The sequence below is a fragment of the Sphaerodactylus townsendi genome, linkage group LG01 (genome assembly GCF_021028975.2).
Source record: "Sphaerodactylus townsendi isolate TG3544 linkage group LG01, MPM_Stown_v2.3, whole genome shotgun sequence".
Lineage (NCBI taxonomy): Eukaryota > Metazoa > Chordata > Lepidosauria > Squamata > Sphaerodactylidae > Sphaerodactylus > Sphaerodactylus townsendi.
This window is the reverse complement of record NC_059425.1, coordinates 142620466-142638072: the sequence shown is the minus strand read 5'-3', so window position 1 is coordinate 142638072 and position 17607 is coordinate 142620466. Positions and strand designations below refer to the sequence as shown.

The 17607-nt window shown below is 39.5% G+C and overlaps 2 protein-coding genes across 4 annotated transcripts in view; both read left to right on the top strand.

The window, feature by feature from the left end:
* FAM135A (family with sequence similarity 135 member A) overlaps positions 1-5962 on the top strand; it is an 84657-nt gene extending 78695 nt beyond the window's left edge. For all 3 annotated transcript variants that reach the window (XM_048496297.1, XM_048496287.1, XM_048496277.1), the window contains 2 exons: positions 2339-2452; positions 4527-5962. In XM_048496297.1, the coding sequence (XP_048352254.1) occupies positions 2339-2452; positions 4527-4732 (320 nt within the window). In that variant the 3' untranslated portion in view covers positions 4733-5962. The remainder of the gene's footprint in view (positions 1-2338; positions 2453-4526) is intronic.
* A 5699-nt stretch (positions 5963-11661) lies between these two features.
* Positions 11662-15253, top strand: SDHAF4 (succinate dehydrogenase complex assembly factor 4). Its single transcript, XM_048508538.1, has 3 exons — positions 11662-11903; positions 13854-14006; positions 14991-15253. The coding sequence occupies exons 1-3, from the start codon at positions 11864-11866 to the stop codon at positions 15098-15100; spliced, it is 303 nt and encodes a 100-aa protein (XP_048364495.1). The 5' UTR covers positions 11662-11863; the 3' UTR covers positions 15101-15253.
* The last annotated feature ends 2354 nt before the right edge of the window (positions 15254-17607 follow it).

The following is a 17607-nucleotide window of genomic DNA, read 5'->3' as shown; positions in this document are numbered from 1 at the left end:
AATTGTAGCAAGCTTTCTTAAGAATTTGATGTATTCATTAGTGAAATAATATTTGATATTGAAAGGATGGACTGAATTAAAGTCATAGGGAGGCAATCAGAACAAAATGATAAACTAAATAATTAGATACAAGACACTGGTTTAAGGGGTGCATACATGGTTCTTTTTTGGATGGACGGAGGTAGTCATCAAGTGACAGCCAGTTTATGGTGACCCTGTAGGGTTTTCAAGGCCAAAACATTCAGAGGCTATTGGCCATTATTATTATTATTATTATTATTATTATTATTATTATTATTATTATTATTATTATTATTATTATTATTATTATTATTATTATTATTATTATTGTTTGTATGTATGTATGTATGTATGTATGTATTTATTTATTTATTTATTTATTTATTTATTTATTTGACCGCCCTACCCTCAAAGGGCTCAGGGTGGTCTACAGGCATCCAAACACAATACATTGCAACTAAAACAATCGAATAATCCCAATTAAAACAATAAAAACAATAAAAACAGTAGCAGCAATAACCTTTCCATAATTAATAAATTAGGTGGATAACGTCCGGTAAAACCTCGGGAAGGGGACTGGCAGATTTTCAGATAAGCCGATGGCACATAGGGCAACAGAGGGCGGACTCAGTGGCCAGCCTCCCCAAAAGCCCAGTGGAACAGCTCGGTTTTACAGGCCCTGTGGAATGTCCCGCAGGGCCCTAACAGCTGGAGGAAGAGCGTTCCACCAGGCAGGGGCCAGGGCTGTAAAAGCCCTGGCCCGGGTGGAGGCTAGCCGCATTATAGAGGGACAAGGGACCACCAGTAAATTCGCCTCTGCCGAATGGAGAGAGTGACTCGGGACATATGGGATAAGGCATTCTTGCAGGTATGAGGGCCCCAGACCGTAAAGGGCCTTAAAGGTCATTACCAACACCTTGAAGATAATCCGGAACTCCACTGGGAGCCAGTTCAGGTGGCACAACATGGGTGTAATATGATCTCTAACTGAACCACCCATGAGAAGACGGGCCGCTGCATTCTGGACCAGCTTCAATTTCCGGATCAGCCGCAAGGGAAGGCCCACGTAGAGCGAGTTACAATAGTCCAGCCTGGAGGTGACCGTTGCATGGATCACTGTGGCCAGGTCGACCTGGGAGAGATAGGGGGCCAGCCACCGGGCCTGGCAAAGATGGAAAAAAGCAACCCGAGTTACATGTGCCACCTGGGTCTCCATTGAAAGAGACGAGTCCAGGTGGACACCCAGGTTGCAAGCCGAAAGGGTCGATGCCAAAGAGACCCCCTTCCAACACCAGCAGCTGGAAATCCCTAATCTCCCCCTCACGACCCAGCCAGAGGACCTCCATCTTCGTTGGATTAAGTTTTAACTTCTCTGCTTCCCAACTAGCGACTTCCTCCAAACAATGCTGTAGAGCCGCAGATATGGATCCTTGCCCTTCTTAATGTCCTAAAAAAATAATTTTCAACTTGCTATTCCTATTAGTACAACGTCTCCATGAAACATTCCTATGACAGTGTGGTCTCTCATCCTTAGCATTAAATCACTACTGATTTTATTTGTAACTTAAGGCAGTAGTCTTCCACCCTTTGTGAACCAAAGCCGACCTTTAATGCCCTCCTACTGTGAATGGGACCCACTTTTAATCACTGTATCAAATAACAGAGGGCTGGTTCCTGTGATGATAAGCAAATCTGGACAATAGGGATAGCTGTCATTAGGATCTGCAATCCTAGGAGAACTCCTGAGTTTCTTCAGAAGTATCTTAGGGTTCTTTCTTTTTCTTTAATAAATAGAAATTAATAGCAATATCTACAGATACAGCCTCCCCCCCTTTTAAAAGCCCTCTTGTATTTACCTGTATATATTTGTCTTTCTACTGTCTCTGCCCCTCCCACCTCCATTCCCCGTTGTCATTCTTCTCTACCATCCCTTTCCCCTTCCCTGTATTTAGTAATAATTATTTTTAAATAAAATCATAATTATACTCCTGATTTGACCAACCTTATCTTGTGAAGGGTCCCACACCCCTTTATTTATAAACAGAGGTTTAAAGTATTAATCACAGTTGGACTTCAGATGGATTCTATATAGAAACGACTTCCCCAGGATGTTGCTTATCCTCATTTCTTATTCTGCTCCTGAGGCAGAAGGGGGGGGGGGTTGCATTGGGAGGAGGAAGTTGGTGAAAATAATCCCTCCCTCTGCCAGTAGACGTCTTGTTCCACTGGCAGAAAGCTGCCTTTGGCTATAACCTTACCTGTGTTAGCTATATATTTAATGTAAATTATTTAATTATGGATTTTTTTGTCTTCACAGGTCTCCAGTATTTCAAAAACATAGTATTAGTAGGATCTCTGCAAGATCGTTATGTCCCATATCATTCTGCCCGTATAGAAATGTGTAAAACAGCTTTAAAGGATAAACAGACAGGTAATCCCCAAAACATAGATGTCTGTGAAGCCAGTCTTTTATTCCTTAGACAGGATTATTTTAAAAAGGCTTGAGGCAAATTGTGTTTTTTGTACAGCCTGTTAATGTGGAAAAATGCTGGTTTAGTTTTTGTTTACACCTGAAGAGATCCACTCTGAGGATTATTCTGTTTAATTGACCCCCCTCCCCCCCAAAAAAAAGCTTTCCCGTTTCTCCCTCTCCCCACCCCACCAAGGATAGTTACTTCGGGGGTTACTTCTGCTTGCTGATTTTACTTTATTTCTCTCAATGCTTTATAGATGACATTTCCTGATGCTATAACTGAAAATTGTTAATAACCATTCCCTTATAAATAGCCACTCACTTGTGGCAGTCAAACATTGCTTCCAGGTGACCAGGAATAGAAGTCTTTTTGTAAACTTGAAAGAAACTTGATTTTTTTTTCCCTGTTGACACAATTTGTATATGGATAACAGAAATTTAGGTTGGCGATTAGCAATTTTGGGGGAAAGCTATTGCTTGGCTTCATAGATAGATATGACTAATGCCAGATAATGACAGTGTCCATTTATTATTATTCCATTTGTTTGATATACTGGCTGATTACAGATCAATAATTTGGCCTATTCTTTCAACTGAAAAACTAATTATGGCTATCAGTCTATATTTAGCTTATACCATTGAGACATGAAGCTGAGGAGGACAGAGAAGAAAAGCAATTAATCAATATCAAAAGCAATAAATCAGTTCTTAAACCCTTGACTTGCCTATTGCATAGTTATTTGTCTCTTGTACTTTTGAAAGTTCAAAACTACGGTCTGGGTTCTGAGCTGCAAATTGGAAGAGATGGGTGAAAACTTAACACAGGCTAAAAACACTGCGTGTGTTCAGTATATTCAGTAATATCAGATACAACTGCACAAAATCGTTACAACCCTGTGCATATAAAACAGAAACGGCTCTGACTCTGAGCTATGTTTACCCAGGAGTACGAATGTCCAGCTTTAATTTAATTCAGGTGTTGCTGGTACGCACAGCAATGCACTTCCAAGATGTGTATTTGGATTTGAAGAATTGTATGAATCATGTAGTTTCTACAGCATACATTTAAGGAAATATAGTTGCTGTTAGATATTATAGCCTACAACCTGGTCCTAGCTCTTGGATGAGTATGTGTGTTTGGGGAGATTGTAGACTTCATCTTGTACAGCATCCCAGGTATATACAAATCGATAGTTGTATTGGGTTGTCTCCATAGTAGCTCTTGTAGCATTTACACATGCCCCAGGGTTATTCATGCTTTTCATAGATTTCACCCTGGAGCTTCAGTTTCCCATTCAACTGATTTTTGAGGTGGCATGGGAGACTTCAGAAAATAGGAGGAAATGGGAAAAGATTATGCAGGTATTTGGGGGGGGGGGCTAACCCACATGGAAGCTGTTTTGTTTCACAGTTAGAATTGAAATAGTTCCTGTCATAATTTGGTTAGATTTATTTAATGGACATCCAACAAAATAGCTATTAAAATGCAGCTTCGTAGGAAATAGGAATAATGTAGGATTCATATTTATCAGTGATGTATTATTGCAAGTTGGCCATCCAGATTAATAGCTAGCCATGTTTTGTGCGAATATATTTTGTTTACTGCCTTAAACATCATAGTAAACCTCAAGAGTTCTGACTAATTGAAGCAATACATTTGAAATTTATTTCTGATGGGAAGGGGGGGAAAGATCATCGTGCATATCCATGTACTCTCAACCTAACCTATGCCACAAGGTTGTTGAGAGGATAAAATGAACAAAAGGAAAATTACGTAAGCTGTTTTGAGTCCCCATTGAGGAGAAAAGCACAATATAAATTAATCAAGTAAAATAACGTTTAAAATATGTACAGAATTTTTATTGTCCTCACCATCCTTCTTTCTGACTCACACATTTCTTGGCCTGTTGTTAAAAGAGGACTGTAAAAATTAGCCTGCCTTCCTTGGCACTTTTTCCTTGGAAGCTATTTTATGCGGTGTGTCTCCTTCATTTGTAATACAGCCTCTCTTCTTTTTCTTTGTAATATACAGGACCAATCTATGCCGAAATGATTCAGAATCTGCTTCTACCTGTCCTTCAGAATAAGGAATGCAGTTTGATTCGCTATGATGTCATTAATGCGTTGCCGAACACAGCTGATTCTCTCATTGGAAGAGCTGCGCATATAGCTGTCTTGGATTCAGAAATATTTTTAGAAAAGTTTTTCCTGGTTGCTGCCCTAAAATATTTCCAATAGGAATTTAAAAAAAAAAACCCATTGTAACAGACTTGGCTATTACCTCATTAACGGATGGACGGCTCAAATATGCGTGATATTAAACTGTAGCTGCCGCTGTATTTTAAGAGATATTTATATACCTTTTTATATGGAAGATAATTTATATCATCCATGTGAGGAGCTTTTTTAACATCAACTTTACTTTTTAGGTAATGTGGCTGTGCAATATTTTTTTTAATGTTTGTTTTTACTTTTTTCTATTTTTCTTATTTTGGGTACCGAATTATTTCAGAACTTGAGACATAAGCATAGTATATACATTTGATGGGTATATTGGCTCTTAGACTGCAAGAGGTCAGTGCTATGAGATGATATTTTTATGAGTCTTTGGATGCCAAAACAAATCTGAATTTTTAAAAGTTTAATAAGGTATTAAATTTAATAGTTCATACTGTAGAAAAGTGAACTGGAAAACACCTATTGGCTGCTAAAATAAGTACTATATCTATAGGTCTGTTCAAGACCATGTTTGAAGAGAAATTGAGTTGCCTGTTTGTTATATCACTACATTCTAACTGTTTTCTACAGAGTCATTACCAGACACAAAATGCCTGTGGAAGCTACCATTTTTTCTACTGATCTGAAGAGCATGTTGGTTTACATTTTCACTTTTATTACTGGAACTTTAGTTTTCATAAGTAAGCAGCAGTTAAGGATTTTTGAATGTTGAAATGTCAGCTGCCTTTAAATGGATTTTTGCAAATTTTAATAAAATTGCTCCGTCAGTTCAGTTCTTCGGTGAACCTTTTACATGGGACTTCCTTGTACGTACATTTAAAAAAAGAGTAAAGGTTATAAATTTCTGCAATACTTTTATGAATATAGATTTTTAAATATTAAGTTTTATTGATGACAAATTATTGTAAATATAAATCAATTGCATCTTGAAAAGGAACAAAATGATAAACTTTAGGGATAATGATAAATGTTTTTAATATACAGGAATGTTAAAGGTCTATTGAATTTTTATTGGTGCTGAGCAGCATTGAGTTAAATATTCTCCTCCCTTTTCACCTGTTTCAAACAGTCATGCACTTAAAGGTGAAGAGAAGGTCTTGTGCATTCACTAATTGTAATGAACAAATTTTTCTGAAAATATGACTTTGTTGTATATCTAGTGCATGTTTATTTTTTAGCATTGTGTTAATGCATCTGGTGTTAATAAACTAAGCAGCTGTAATACATGCACAGAGGAAGCAATTTTTGCTTTTTTCCAAAGAGGTTGAATAGTATATATAATTTTAAAGTAGGCAATGTCAGTTTGGATACTTCTTTTTATTATTTAGTTTTTCATTGTTGGATTTTAACTCTTGGATTTTATTGAAAACTACTCACCTGGACTAGATCATTTGAACTTTATATTCCAGACTTGCAAAAATTCTATATAATTGGTTGCTCTATCGAAAAGTGTGCTTTACTTCTACCTCTGTGCACTATACACCTTGCATTGTTTTACTGAGTTCCACTAGGGAATAGATATTGCTGCTTATTCATTTCAGTGATTGCTATAAGACCCCAATCCTATTCATGTTCTGAGTACAGAAGTCAATCCTGAATTCCAAGAGATACTCCTGAGTAAGTATGCATGGGATTAGAGATCCATAGGATTGTAGATATTTATTATCACAGAGATGAAAACCTCTGCAATTATCGCTATTCATGCACTGAAACATGTTGGGCATTGTTAGGAACACAGGTGATAAAAATAATTTTCGCGCTTTATGTTGCTTTTCATGAAGCCTTTCTTGCCTGTTCCTTCAGCCCCTTGAAAAGCCAACACTTTGAGGGGTGGGGATCTGGCAAGCCTCCTGAACAAAATGCCAAGGGGCTTGGGAGTGGGGGAGCCTCAGTAAGAAGCAAGGTACAAAATCATTTCTCTTGCAACAATAAAAAAAACTTTTCCTACTGTATTTTGTCAGTGGAAGGTGAAGTGAGTTTCAGTTTCATCACCTATCCGCTTTTAGTTTTATGGTATGTATTCCACAAGGTTGCCCTAACACAATCATACACCACACATTGTTTTTCAGAAGCATTAGGCAATCCTTACATTGGGATGAGGAGTGCCTTAACGAAATCCACAAGCCCCATCTGTATTTTAGTCCCTTCTTTGGTCTTTACAAGTCACACCATTTGCTTTGTGCCTACATGATGCTGTTGTAATTATACATGCAATACTGAGATCATTCATAAGCCCTGTTTCTGAAGGAGGGCAAAAGCACAACAATCCAAAAGGTGCTCTGAAATTTTTGTCCTCTTCAATTCAGCTGTAGAGGCTGTACCACGACCAATAGTATGACACTTTTGCTACACTTTTGCACTTTTAACTACACTGACATGTTCTTGTGAGCATTGTTTTTGGTTCCTGTTACCAAAACAAACATACAAAGTTTTTTTTCCTTTCCAAGAAACAATGAGGAACGTGTTCTTATATGGATAATGACATTGCCCTATACTGGCAAAGAAAGAGCTGAAGGCAGAGCTAAGTGTGCACTCTAAATTTCTGTCCTTGTTACCAATTCACTTAATGGAACAAGAGATGCTACTAATGTGTCTGGCAGAGAAGGGTAGATTTACTTGGCTTTGAAAATCACTATCACTCAGATGGATTCCAAGTCTTGTGTAGCCACTGTTGGATTGCGTACATGTTTAAATCACGCCATCTGGTTGCTGTGAGCCCTGTTTTTGCTATAATTTGTTGTGGAAGTATTCCACTGAAGCTTCAAAACTAATCCACTGTCAGTCTGTCTTGTTGGATCACTGATGAGTTCACTGGTTCAATTTCATTTGTATTTGCACACAGCCATTCTAGTGTTGTGGTTCAGCTGCTGTCTTGGAAGGGGACCTCAGTTGTTTTTTTATTCCATTCTCTGCCTCTAGAAGTTTATTTTCCTTCAGCCAATTGTTTTATTGGAAGGATGTCACTTCCACGGTTGTTTCATGTCCCCTTTTTTGCCTCTTATCCCAGTTGCTCATCTATGGGTGTCTTAGCTATGCCAACTTCCTTGCAGCTCTCTTCCTCAGAGGTTTTTTCTGACCCCTCCCTACTACAATTTATGTCATGCATTTTTTTAAATCCATTTGTTCTGATGAGACTGATACTGATTAACAGTGCTCTAATTAATGAAGATTACTGTTTCTCATGCAGCTGATTTTTTTCAAGCTCAGTGTTACTCATTGAAGAAAGAGCTGCATCAACAGCTGGAATAAGGAACTGTCACTTATGTATCTCTACATCCAAAACTTTGCTCAAGACAGCTGGGAGCAAGTCATACATTCCTGTGACCAGAAGACTCCCTAGCATTCTTTCCAGCACAAAGCTCTTTAAATACAGGATGCCTTCAAACTAGCATTTAGGAGTGTCTCAGTCAGCCTTCTGCTCCCCAAATTGTATAGTCTTTGCCACTGAATGATGAAGTGGCCTCAACACAAAGAAGTTGATCTATAATAATTTTTTCACCATTTTGATAGTCATTAGGGGAGGGGCTGTGGCTCACTATAAAGCATGCAGAAAGGCCCAGGTTCAATTCCCAGCAACAGCAGCTAAAAGGTCTGTGTGTTGATGTGGTAACATGTATGTCGTGATATGCTGTTCCCTATGTTTAAAAACTGTGTTTCATGTCTGTAAATGCACAATTTTAAATGGACTCCTACAGATATAAAAAGTGTGTTGTGTCAGTGAATATGCTTCAGAAAATGCTGCAACTGAGAGCATGTTAGATCCAGCAGAAAAACTCATGGGAGAAGTGGGCTGGGTGGCTCTTTATCCATCTACTCCGAGAAGCCTCCTGCTTGTCCCAGAAATCATATGTGAAGGTTGACAGAGCCTGGCAAACAAAATGTATTCCACGATGGAATGCTTCAGTCAGATAAACTTGCCTCCTCCTTGTCCTCCTATTAGCAGCTTGTTTCAGTGGAAGAAGAAGCTATTTTATTCCCTTCCTCATCACTACCGCAGATTGGACTATGCTATATTTTGATGGTGAGGCGCTCTCAGCCATCAGAAGATACCGCAGGCTATGTGTGGGGGGAGGAAACAGTGGAAGACCCACTTGATTAGTTCCTTCTGTTGTCTTTTCAAGGATCCATCTCCACAGTAATTTGCAACTAGATTGGCTTGTCCACAAAGGATATCCCATCTAGTTGCTAGTGATTACTGTAGTGCAATGATGCAATATCCAACGACTCATGGATAAAGGGCCTGAGGTTTCCATTATCTCTGAAATCATCATTACTTTGCTCATACTTGAGAAATATTGATGAACACGTTAAATTGATGCAGCCTTTGGCACCCTGAAAGGTTCTAGAATTTCTAACATGTTTTTCACTCAGAAATGCTCTCAAATCCTTTGTGATATTGTTGTTTCCTACATCTGTGTTTTTGCTCATTGAAATACATGTTAGGCTCCCCCCCCCCCTTTAGTATTCCTACCACTTTGCTAGATTGCTTGTAGTGGCACATTTATACTGTACTTCTACTTCATTCACCGAACTGTATAAACATTCTACACAGTGACCTAATTTTTTTCCTATGTTGACAATGTCCATTCAAGTTTCTCTTTAATCTATTTTAGACACATTCATGACTAGTCCCACCACTACATTTTTTCACAGGACACCATCAATTGGACTGTGCTTAGATCCTGATAATTGAATTAACATTTAATGTGGTCTCCTCCCCCGCCCCACCTCCATTTCTGTCACCATTTGCTTTATATGCTGCTGCATAGATGAGTGAGTGAGTATAAGAACTTTATTGATCCTTTTTTTATATAATCTTTTTCCTCTACTGAGTTTATCCTATGAATCTTCTACATTGGTATTTCTTCTTCTACATGAATGTAGGTATGTCTGTTATCTGATTTCCCCTTCGCAAAACAAAAGGTTCCCAAGGAGGGGCAGCAGGGTACCTGTGAAGTATCCCCATCTTCATAGACACCCCCACCTGTTGAAAATGGGGGAGTTGTCTATGGAGATGGGGAGAACTCTCATTTCCACTGATATGGGGTTTGCACCACCTCCTGTCGATGATTCACACACACACACCCTGGATTGGGCTATAAACCTATTCCTTTCTAACTGTTGGCAGCCAAAGAAAGCAGAAAAAAGTCCAGGCCCAACCTGAAAAACAAGCAAGAAACCCAAAGAGGTTAAGAAGTCTGATAAATGTCTATTAAAATAAATTATGTTATTAATTAAATTTGCAAAGTGGTATCCTTTTGAAAAGTTAATGAATATGAACTCTGCAGGATTCACAGTATAAAGCTTTGGTATTTATGAGGATACCATTGAATTGTTGCAAGTAACTAGTACTAGTGGTTGTTGTGGGTTTTCCGGGCTGTGTGGTTGTGGTCCGGTAGATCCTGTTCCTAATGTTTCGCCTACATCTGTGGCTGGCATCTTCAGAGGGGTATCACAGAGAGAAGTCTGTTACACACTGTTATCTAGTGAGAAGGGAATGTTTAGTGGGGTAAATGTTGTCCATGTCCCAGGGTGGGGAACCAATCAGTAAGTGTTTACGTGGAACTTGCTATGCAAAGGTGTGGTTGAGTGCATTGTATTGCGGATGGGTTATCAGTCCATTTACATTTGCATTCCCTGCAGCAGCAACAGCAGCAGTATTGGTGAATGCAAATCCTATGTCTAGTTGGAGTCCATTGTCCATGAACTAGTACTATCAATTTTATTTTTATATGTCAAAATGAAAGATTTATTTAAATTTATTATTTTTAATATTTTGTTGTTTCTGGGTTTCCCCCCTCTTTTTGGTAGATTGTATACCTAAGATATTGGGCTGTGATTAAGGTTTTATTTATGGATATTAATTTGGGGGTGGGAGAGGTATTTATTGGCCTCTGAAGAAGATTGGGTGGTATCAAAATGTGTCAGGTCTTTTGGGAATGTGTTTTGGGATATTTAGTGTATGACCCCGTCAATTGAGGTCTTGTGGTTATTTCTGGTATATTTTGTGATATTTTACGTGTTTTTAGTGATGTATATTTTCTATTGAGATTTTGTGTATAGTTTTCTATTGGTAAGAGTTAAGCACAGTGCAATAAAATGTATATTTAATATATTTTAACAGACATTTATCAGACTTCTCAGCCTCCGTGTCCCTACTTTTCTAGTTCTGTCCTTCATCCTGTTGGGAATAACAGAAGCATAATTTTAAGTGGCTATGTCATAGTAATGTCAGAACTAAATTTCCAAGGCCATCAGCACTATACCAAAGGTTTAATTAATCCAGCAAAGCTACAGTCCCCAAGTTTAATTAGGAGGGGGAGGATAAAATTCTATCATGCAAGTTTGCTGGAGTCCTCTGACCAAGTCACACATTCTCAGGTTGACCTACTTTACAGGGTTGAGGGGGCCATTAAATAGAATCAGGGAAAACCAGGTAAGCTGTTTTCAGCCACCTTCGGAAGAAAGGGCTTGGTATAAGTGAGTAAAACGGCAGAGGAAGGCAATGGCCTTTTGGTTTGTCATCACTCAGCTGTAACTTGCCATCGCGTTATACACACAAAACGGCCCTGGCAATTGTCCAGCTCCACCTGACGGGCAGTCAAACAGCTGGAAAGGTAGGAACCAATCTTAAGTAGCTCCGTAGATCCGACTTTCTGCAGCCTGTCAAGCAAGATGTCATTGAGGGAGATGCAGCATCTCTTTGCCCGTTTCCAGGACAGAGGATTTATCACCAGCTGCGGGCACCTTCGTAGGCTGTTCGGAGCCCGTGAGCAAGGCGCCAGGTATCCACTCCAGACTAAATGGAAAATGAATTCATTTGTAATTATTGCAACTCGTCATAAATATGCTACCTAGAATGAGCCTGAACCGCAGCTGTTGCTGCTGCGCCCCTCCCCCCGCCGTTCCCTCCAAGGGCTCCCCTTCTGCTATCCAGCATAACAGCTTCGCCCTCAGAAAGCCCAAAACCTATTCTTGCAAACCTGGCGCGGCTCGCAACGACGCTGACGGGAAAAGAGGGCCGGCCAGAAACTGTCCTCGCCCCACCCGCCCCCTGCTTGGGAGCCGCGTCGGAGCAACCAGGAGGCCTGACGAGCAACCCGCCCGCCTTTTCCGGCCTTCAGCCTGGAAATGGCTCTGAGGCTGCTGGGCCGACCTGCAATTGTGACGAGTAAGTGGCGGTGGTTGTCGGAGAGAGGGGAAGGCTGTGGCGGCTTTTTGCATTAATTTTATTGTCCATTCCGTAGCGAGGCAACTTAGACACTCCTCCACCCACCCCACCTCCCGCCCCCCGCTTACAGCAACTTTGTGAGTAGGCTGCAAGAGATGGGGGTTTCCATCGGAGTCTCCCCACTTCTCCGGCGATGCTATAGCAGGCTATCTGCCTTCTCCTTTCAGTTAACGAAACGGGGGCGGGAGGGAAGATAGGTTTGCAAGGCCTCATTTCTGCGAATGCAGCTGAGAACCGATCTGGCCGAATTAAACATTTGATGATATTCTTTCTTAAGTGGGCCACGGTCGTTCATATGAATGGCGGGCTGTCTTTGAGTGGGGAATTTGTAGCTTGGTCATCCCGCAGTTAAAAGCTGTCAAGAGATGGTGAGGGGGTTGCCTTGCCCAGAGTCACCGTTTTCTAACTTCCCTTCGGTGCTGCAACACTGAGCTGCTTGGTGGTGGTGGAGACTAACACGGAACAGTTCTTCCGAGGGGGAAATAAGCAATTTTTATTTTTAAAGATATTTTTTTTGCAGGGGGTGGCTTTGGCAGGGAAAAGGGGTAGCTTCACTAACCACAACATCTTTTGTGACATGTTGAAATGCTCACACAACATTTCTACACGAACCCTTGGCGCGGTTTCAGGAAGTAATTTACAATTTGAATTCATTGCCAGGGCTTTAATACGGCATGAACTCCAGGCGTCGCGGGGGAGGCGGAATCTGGGGGTTTATTCTGTTGGTTTTGTAATGATTTAACTGTGGCATGTAAACTGCCTTGAACCACAGTGACCAGTGAGAAATAAATATTTTAATGAATAAATATAAACAGGTTCAGAGCAGCAGCAGCAACTCTTCCACTGCCAGTACGAATAGGGAACCAAATCCTCCATCTGTGGCTTTATAAATATTATAAATATAAATATAAAAAATATAAATATAAAAAAATATTATAGTTATATGTTAACCCGCTCTTTTGTATTTGAAACCAGCCTAGTCCCAAAGTTTTGCAATACACACTTAGGGCTGGAATGATAAAGATTCATTTTGGTAGTACCAGCTGATGGTTATTCCAAATTCATTAATCCATAATAAAAGAGTTCCATGTTTTTGAGGTTGAGCTACAATCTTCAGCACATGCAATTAAAGGCATTTGAGCAATACAGCTGGAAGAATACTCTTCAATGGAGCTGCAGTCAGGATAAAGACATTGTGGAACTCGATGGACTTACAGAGCAGTCCTATGCAAGTTAAGTTATGCAGTCCAAGTTAGCAGTCCAAGTTAATTGAAATCACTGCAAGTACCCCGTTTCTCCGAAAATACGACATCCCCTGAGAATAAGACATATTAGAGGTTTTGCTGAAATGCTAAATATAAAACATCCCCCAAAAGTAAGACATAGCAAAGTTTTTGTTTGGAAGCATGTCCGTCGAACAGAACACCAGAGCATGCAGCTGTGGAGCGGAAAAATAAGACATCCCCTGAAAATAAGACATAGCACATCTTTGGGAGCAAAAATTAATATAAGACACTGTCTTATTTTTGGGGAAACACAGTATCTGATTATAATAAGTCAAATGTGACTTGATGCCCCTCCCGAATAGTGTTACTAGCTGACAGAATTTTCATGGGTCTGCTCATTGTATAGCATCAGTTGGGCTTCAGTCCTCTATGGTAGGGTTGAAGATTTGCTCTGAATCCATAGTTGTGTTTTAATATTACTGAAACACTTTTCAAAATTTGAACCTAGAAATAAGCATGCTGGATATTAAATCTGTCCACTATAATGATGGCTGTGCCTCAGTGAGTTTACTTCTTAAAATCCTTTTGACTGATTTAAAAATTTGGAATGTAGGTCTTCTATGAAAGCTCATCTGAATAGATAACCTATATTTGTATCCAATAGGGTCAGTTGTGCTGCATAATTATTTGGGAAGTGCTAACTTCAGCACCAAAGGAAATGCTGAGCCCAGCAAGCAGCCGCTTAAGAAAGCAAAATTACCTGTAGGTCGTTTTGATGAATCAGAGGAATCCAGTGCAGAAAAAGAGCCACTAGAAAGTAAGTGGGTATTTTTTCTGTGCTACAGATGAATATTTGAAAAGTATTGGCAAATAAAGGCTTCCTATTTGCTGTTCAAGATAATTAGATCAAAATACTAGTCATGAGAGATGCTGCAGATTCCTTGAATCAGAACAATATTTGCTATTACCCAGTTTGTGAAAAATCTTTAATATTCATTTGGGTCCTATTGCAGTAATTTTGTTAACAGTATTAAAAACAGTATAAATTATTTTTCTGAATGTGATTTTAAGTTGTAGAGCTTTTAGATACTGTACTTCTGGCAGACATTGCTTGCATGATAGAGTTGTTGTTTTTCCTAATATTAACACTGCAAGAGTTGAACTTAAAGAACCAAAAGGAAAATAGCTGTTAGCGATGCCCTGCCAACCCACAAGAGTACACATATTAGATCAATTGCAAAATGTATCTTATGCTTCCACATGTGCAAGAGGTTCTGTAAAATCTTGTGCAAGCAAAATAATATCGTTGGATTATTTTCAGTGTTGCACCATGAGGTGTAAGTCATTCTGTGACTGGAAGATGTATCCACATGCATACCATCTTTGGATCCATCAATCAATTTGTGCTTCTAAAAATATGGTTTTTACTTCATGTTGTAAACGTAAGGATATGTTACCATATTCTGGGGCATTAAAGCAATATTTTACAGTGTGGGGAGCAATTCTTAGCAGATCTACTCTGAAGTAAATCCCATTTTATTCAATAGGGCTTCCTTCCAAAAAAATGTTACAATTGCAAACAAAGGTACCCTGGCCTGAACTTGGTTGGCATGAACCCTGAATTTACAAGTTGTTATATAAATTTTTAACTTCAGGGCTGCAGATCCCCTGAGATATAACAAAATATTTATCCTATATTCCTCTCTTTTCCACCAGTGGGTGTGTCATGCATGTATGGTAACACTATGAGTCTTATGGCTGAGCAGGACTGCCTATTTATTAGTATTTTGATGTACCCTAGAATTTCCTGATAACATCAATCCTGCAACAAAAGAAAAAGGTGGACCCAGAGGCCCTGAACCAACTCGTTACGGAGACTGGGAGCGGAAAGGACGCTGTATAGATTTTTAAATGGCTCCATACCGTTAGCATGATGTATGAGCAAATGAAGACATTTCATCCAGATGATGTGATCTTTCTTTCTGTACCTGTACATATATTAGCATGTATGTAATGGCAGTTTTGAAGGATACTTCCTGTGCATAAATATATTTCTAAGTACTGCTTAGTTGTCATACTTTGCCTTTTTTGTTGCAGAGTTGGTGATATGAATCTAATAGGTAGTTGAATTTTATTAGAAGAGTTTGGATTTATACCCTTCCCCTTTCTCTCCTGTAAGGAGACTCCAAAGGGCTTACAAACTCCATTCCCTTTTTCTCCCCACAGCAGACATCTTGTGAGGTAAGTGGGGCTGAGAGAGCTCAGAAGAACTGCGAGTAGCCCAAGGTCACCCAGCAGGAGTGTAGGTGTGGAGAAATAAATCTGGTTCACCAGATAAGAGTCTACTGCTCATATGGAAGATCAGGGAATCAAACCCAGTTTTCCAGATTTGAGTCCACTACAGTTCACTAAGGTTATAATCCTCTTTACACTTATTTGTGAGTAAGTCCTAGAGCCGTGGTGGCGAACCTATGGCACTCCAGATGTTCATGGACTACATGAATTGTAGTCCATGAACATCTGGAGTGCCATAGGTTCACCCTCTTTCCTGTCCACATATGATGGATATGATAGGCATGTGATGAGCGAGAAGTTGCTTTGTCGTACATCTAATGTGGGCAGCCCAGTCCAGCCAGGGATGGCATTGCCCTGCCACCTCTAGAGGGCTTTCTAGCAGTGCAGGGAGGCATGGAAAACAAAGAAAACTCTCCTGCTGGAAAGCCCTCCATAGGGCTAAATGGAGTGATGCTGCTGACTAATGCCAGCTCTTCCCTGGAAACACCCTGGCCCACCCATCACTGCATCGATGTTCAACGCCAGAATAGCTCTGCATCAACCATTTCTGACTTTTGCCACTACAGAGCTGAGGCGCAGCCAAATGCTGGTGTCCTTGCCCTCTCCACTGGCAGGGGTGTCCCCTATACCAGTGGAGCAGGCAAAGATGCCGGTGTGAGACCATGTTGCATCTGAGCAGCAATTACCCTCCCCCTCAGGATGGTGCTGAAAAATATCTTTAATTTACCACATACTTTGGATCAATTTTGATTGTTTTAAATGGACACTGGTTTCCTGTTGAAGACCGTGTAATGATAGTTCCAGAGAAATTTCAGCCAGTATTTCCCACTATGCTCCTTATGTGTTTTCCTCTAGATATTTAAATATTTAAAATATGTGATTTATCTCCCACAGTATGTTTTGCCAGTGTTTTCCCAATGCTGAATATGTTGCTTGTCTGGTTTTCTAAATGAGATGGTAGTTTGGGTTGTGTTATTCTACAGCTGAATATCAAATGAATGAATGAGAACTGACTTGCATTTAAGTGAAGAGTTCTTGCAAATTCATTTACATGTACAAATTCTGGTGAGAAATTCATACTTTGGTGCCTGGTTTGATGTTTTTTCCTAGATTTGTGTTCTGGGGAAAAAGGAGAATTGAAGGGGGGAAGTTTGCAACTTCGATAGAAGCTTTAAAACATTAAATGTGATGAAAGGGGTTAATTCTAATGTTTAGAAACTCCTAATTTAATATTTATTGAAGTTGAAACTCCTGTAATGTATAGTTGATTTTATGCATGTAATTTATTTATAGCTGCTGTTCTTGCTGAAACTCAAGATGAAGTACAAAACATTAAAAAAATGTAATGGCACTTGGATTACAGAACTAGAAAACAATGCAAACTATCAAACAATGCAGAAAGTGGATTCCAAAGCTAGAAAACAATGCCGTGAAAGCAGATGATACATACAGTAAATGTTGCAATATACTACAGTCCTGTTTTCGTATTTAAAAATACCCTCCTGGCCTGTTCCACTTGACTGTAGTTCCAATTCCTTTCTAAAAATGACCTCCTGAACATTTCTGTTTTCCATATAATCTGTGAAAGGACATAAGTATGGGAGACTTCCTGATCCCCTCAGTTATTGATCTGATATAGTACAATTTTTTGCTTGGAAATTCTGTATATTATTCATAGACCAAGAAACTGAAACAGCCTAAAGGCCCTTATTCTGTTTTCTCTGTGAAAAAGATCTCAGAGAACAAATTATTATCTGTGCTACAGTGATGATGTGCAATGCGATGCAAATGTGATAACTCCAAGCAAGCTGTTTTGTACTTCATTAATCTTAATTTCTGCTGCTACAAACAGTTAAGCATTTTTGTCATTTGAATAAGGACATTTTTGGCCTTTTGAAGATCATATTTCTTATATGCAAATAGGATTCCTTTCTGTGTTTAATAACAATTCTAGTAAATAATGCACCTGACACACCATGCTGAATTTAGGGCATTAGATTGCTCGAGTTGTCATTTAGTATGGTCATATATTTTTACGACTATAAAAAACTTTGGCACTTATGGATTTAAGACTAAATTGATGATGTATGCTGTTGTTAAAGACCTCAGTTTGCAGTTACTGG

Bases quoted from the DNA above. Each gene is read 5' to 3' on its own strand.
- SDHAF4 (XM_048508538.1), top strand. From the start codon at position 11,864: ATGGCTCTGAGGCTGCTGGGCCGACCTGCAATTGTGACGA. The intron at 11,904-13,853 runs GTAAGTGGCGGT...TGTATCCAATAG, and splicing joins CCGACCTGCAATTGTGACGA to GGTCAGTTGTGCTGCATAAT. The intron at 14,007-14,990 runs GTAAGTGGGTAT...GATGTACCCTAG, and splicing joins AGAAAAAGAGCCACTAGAAA to AATTTCCTGATAACATCAAT.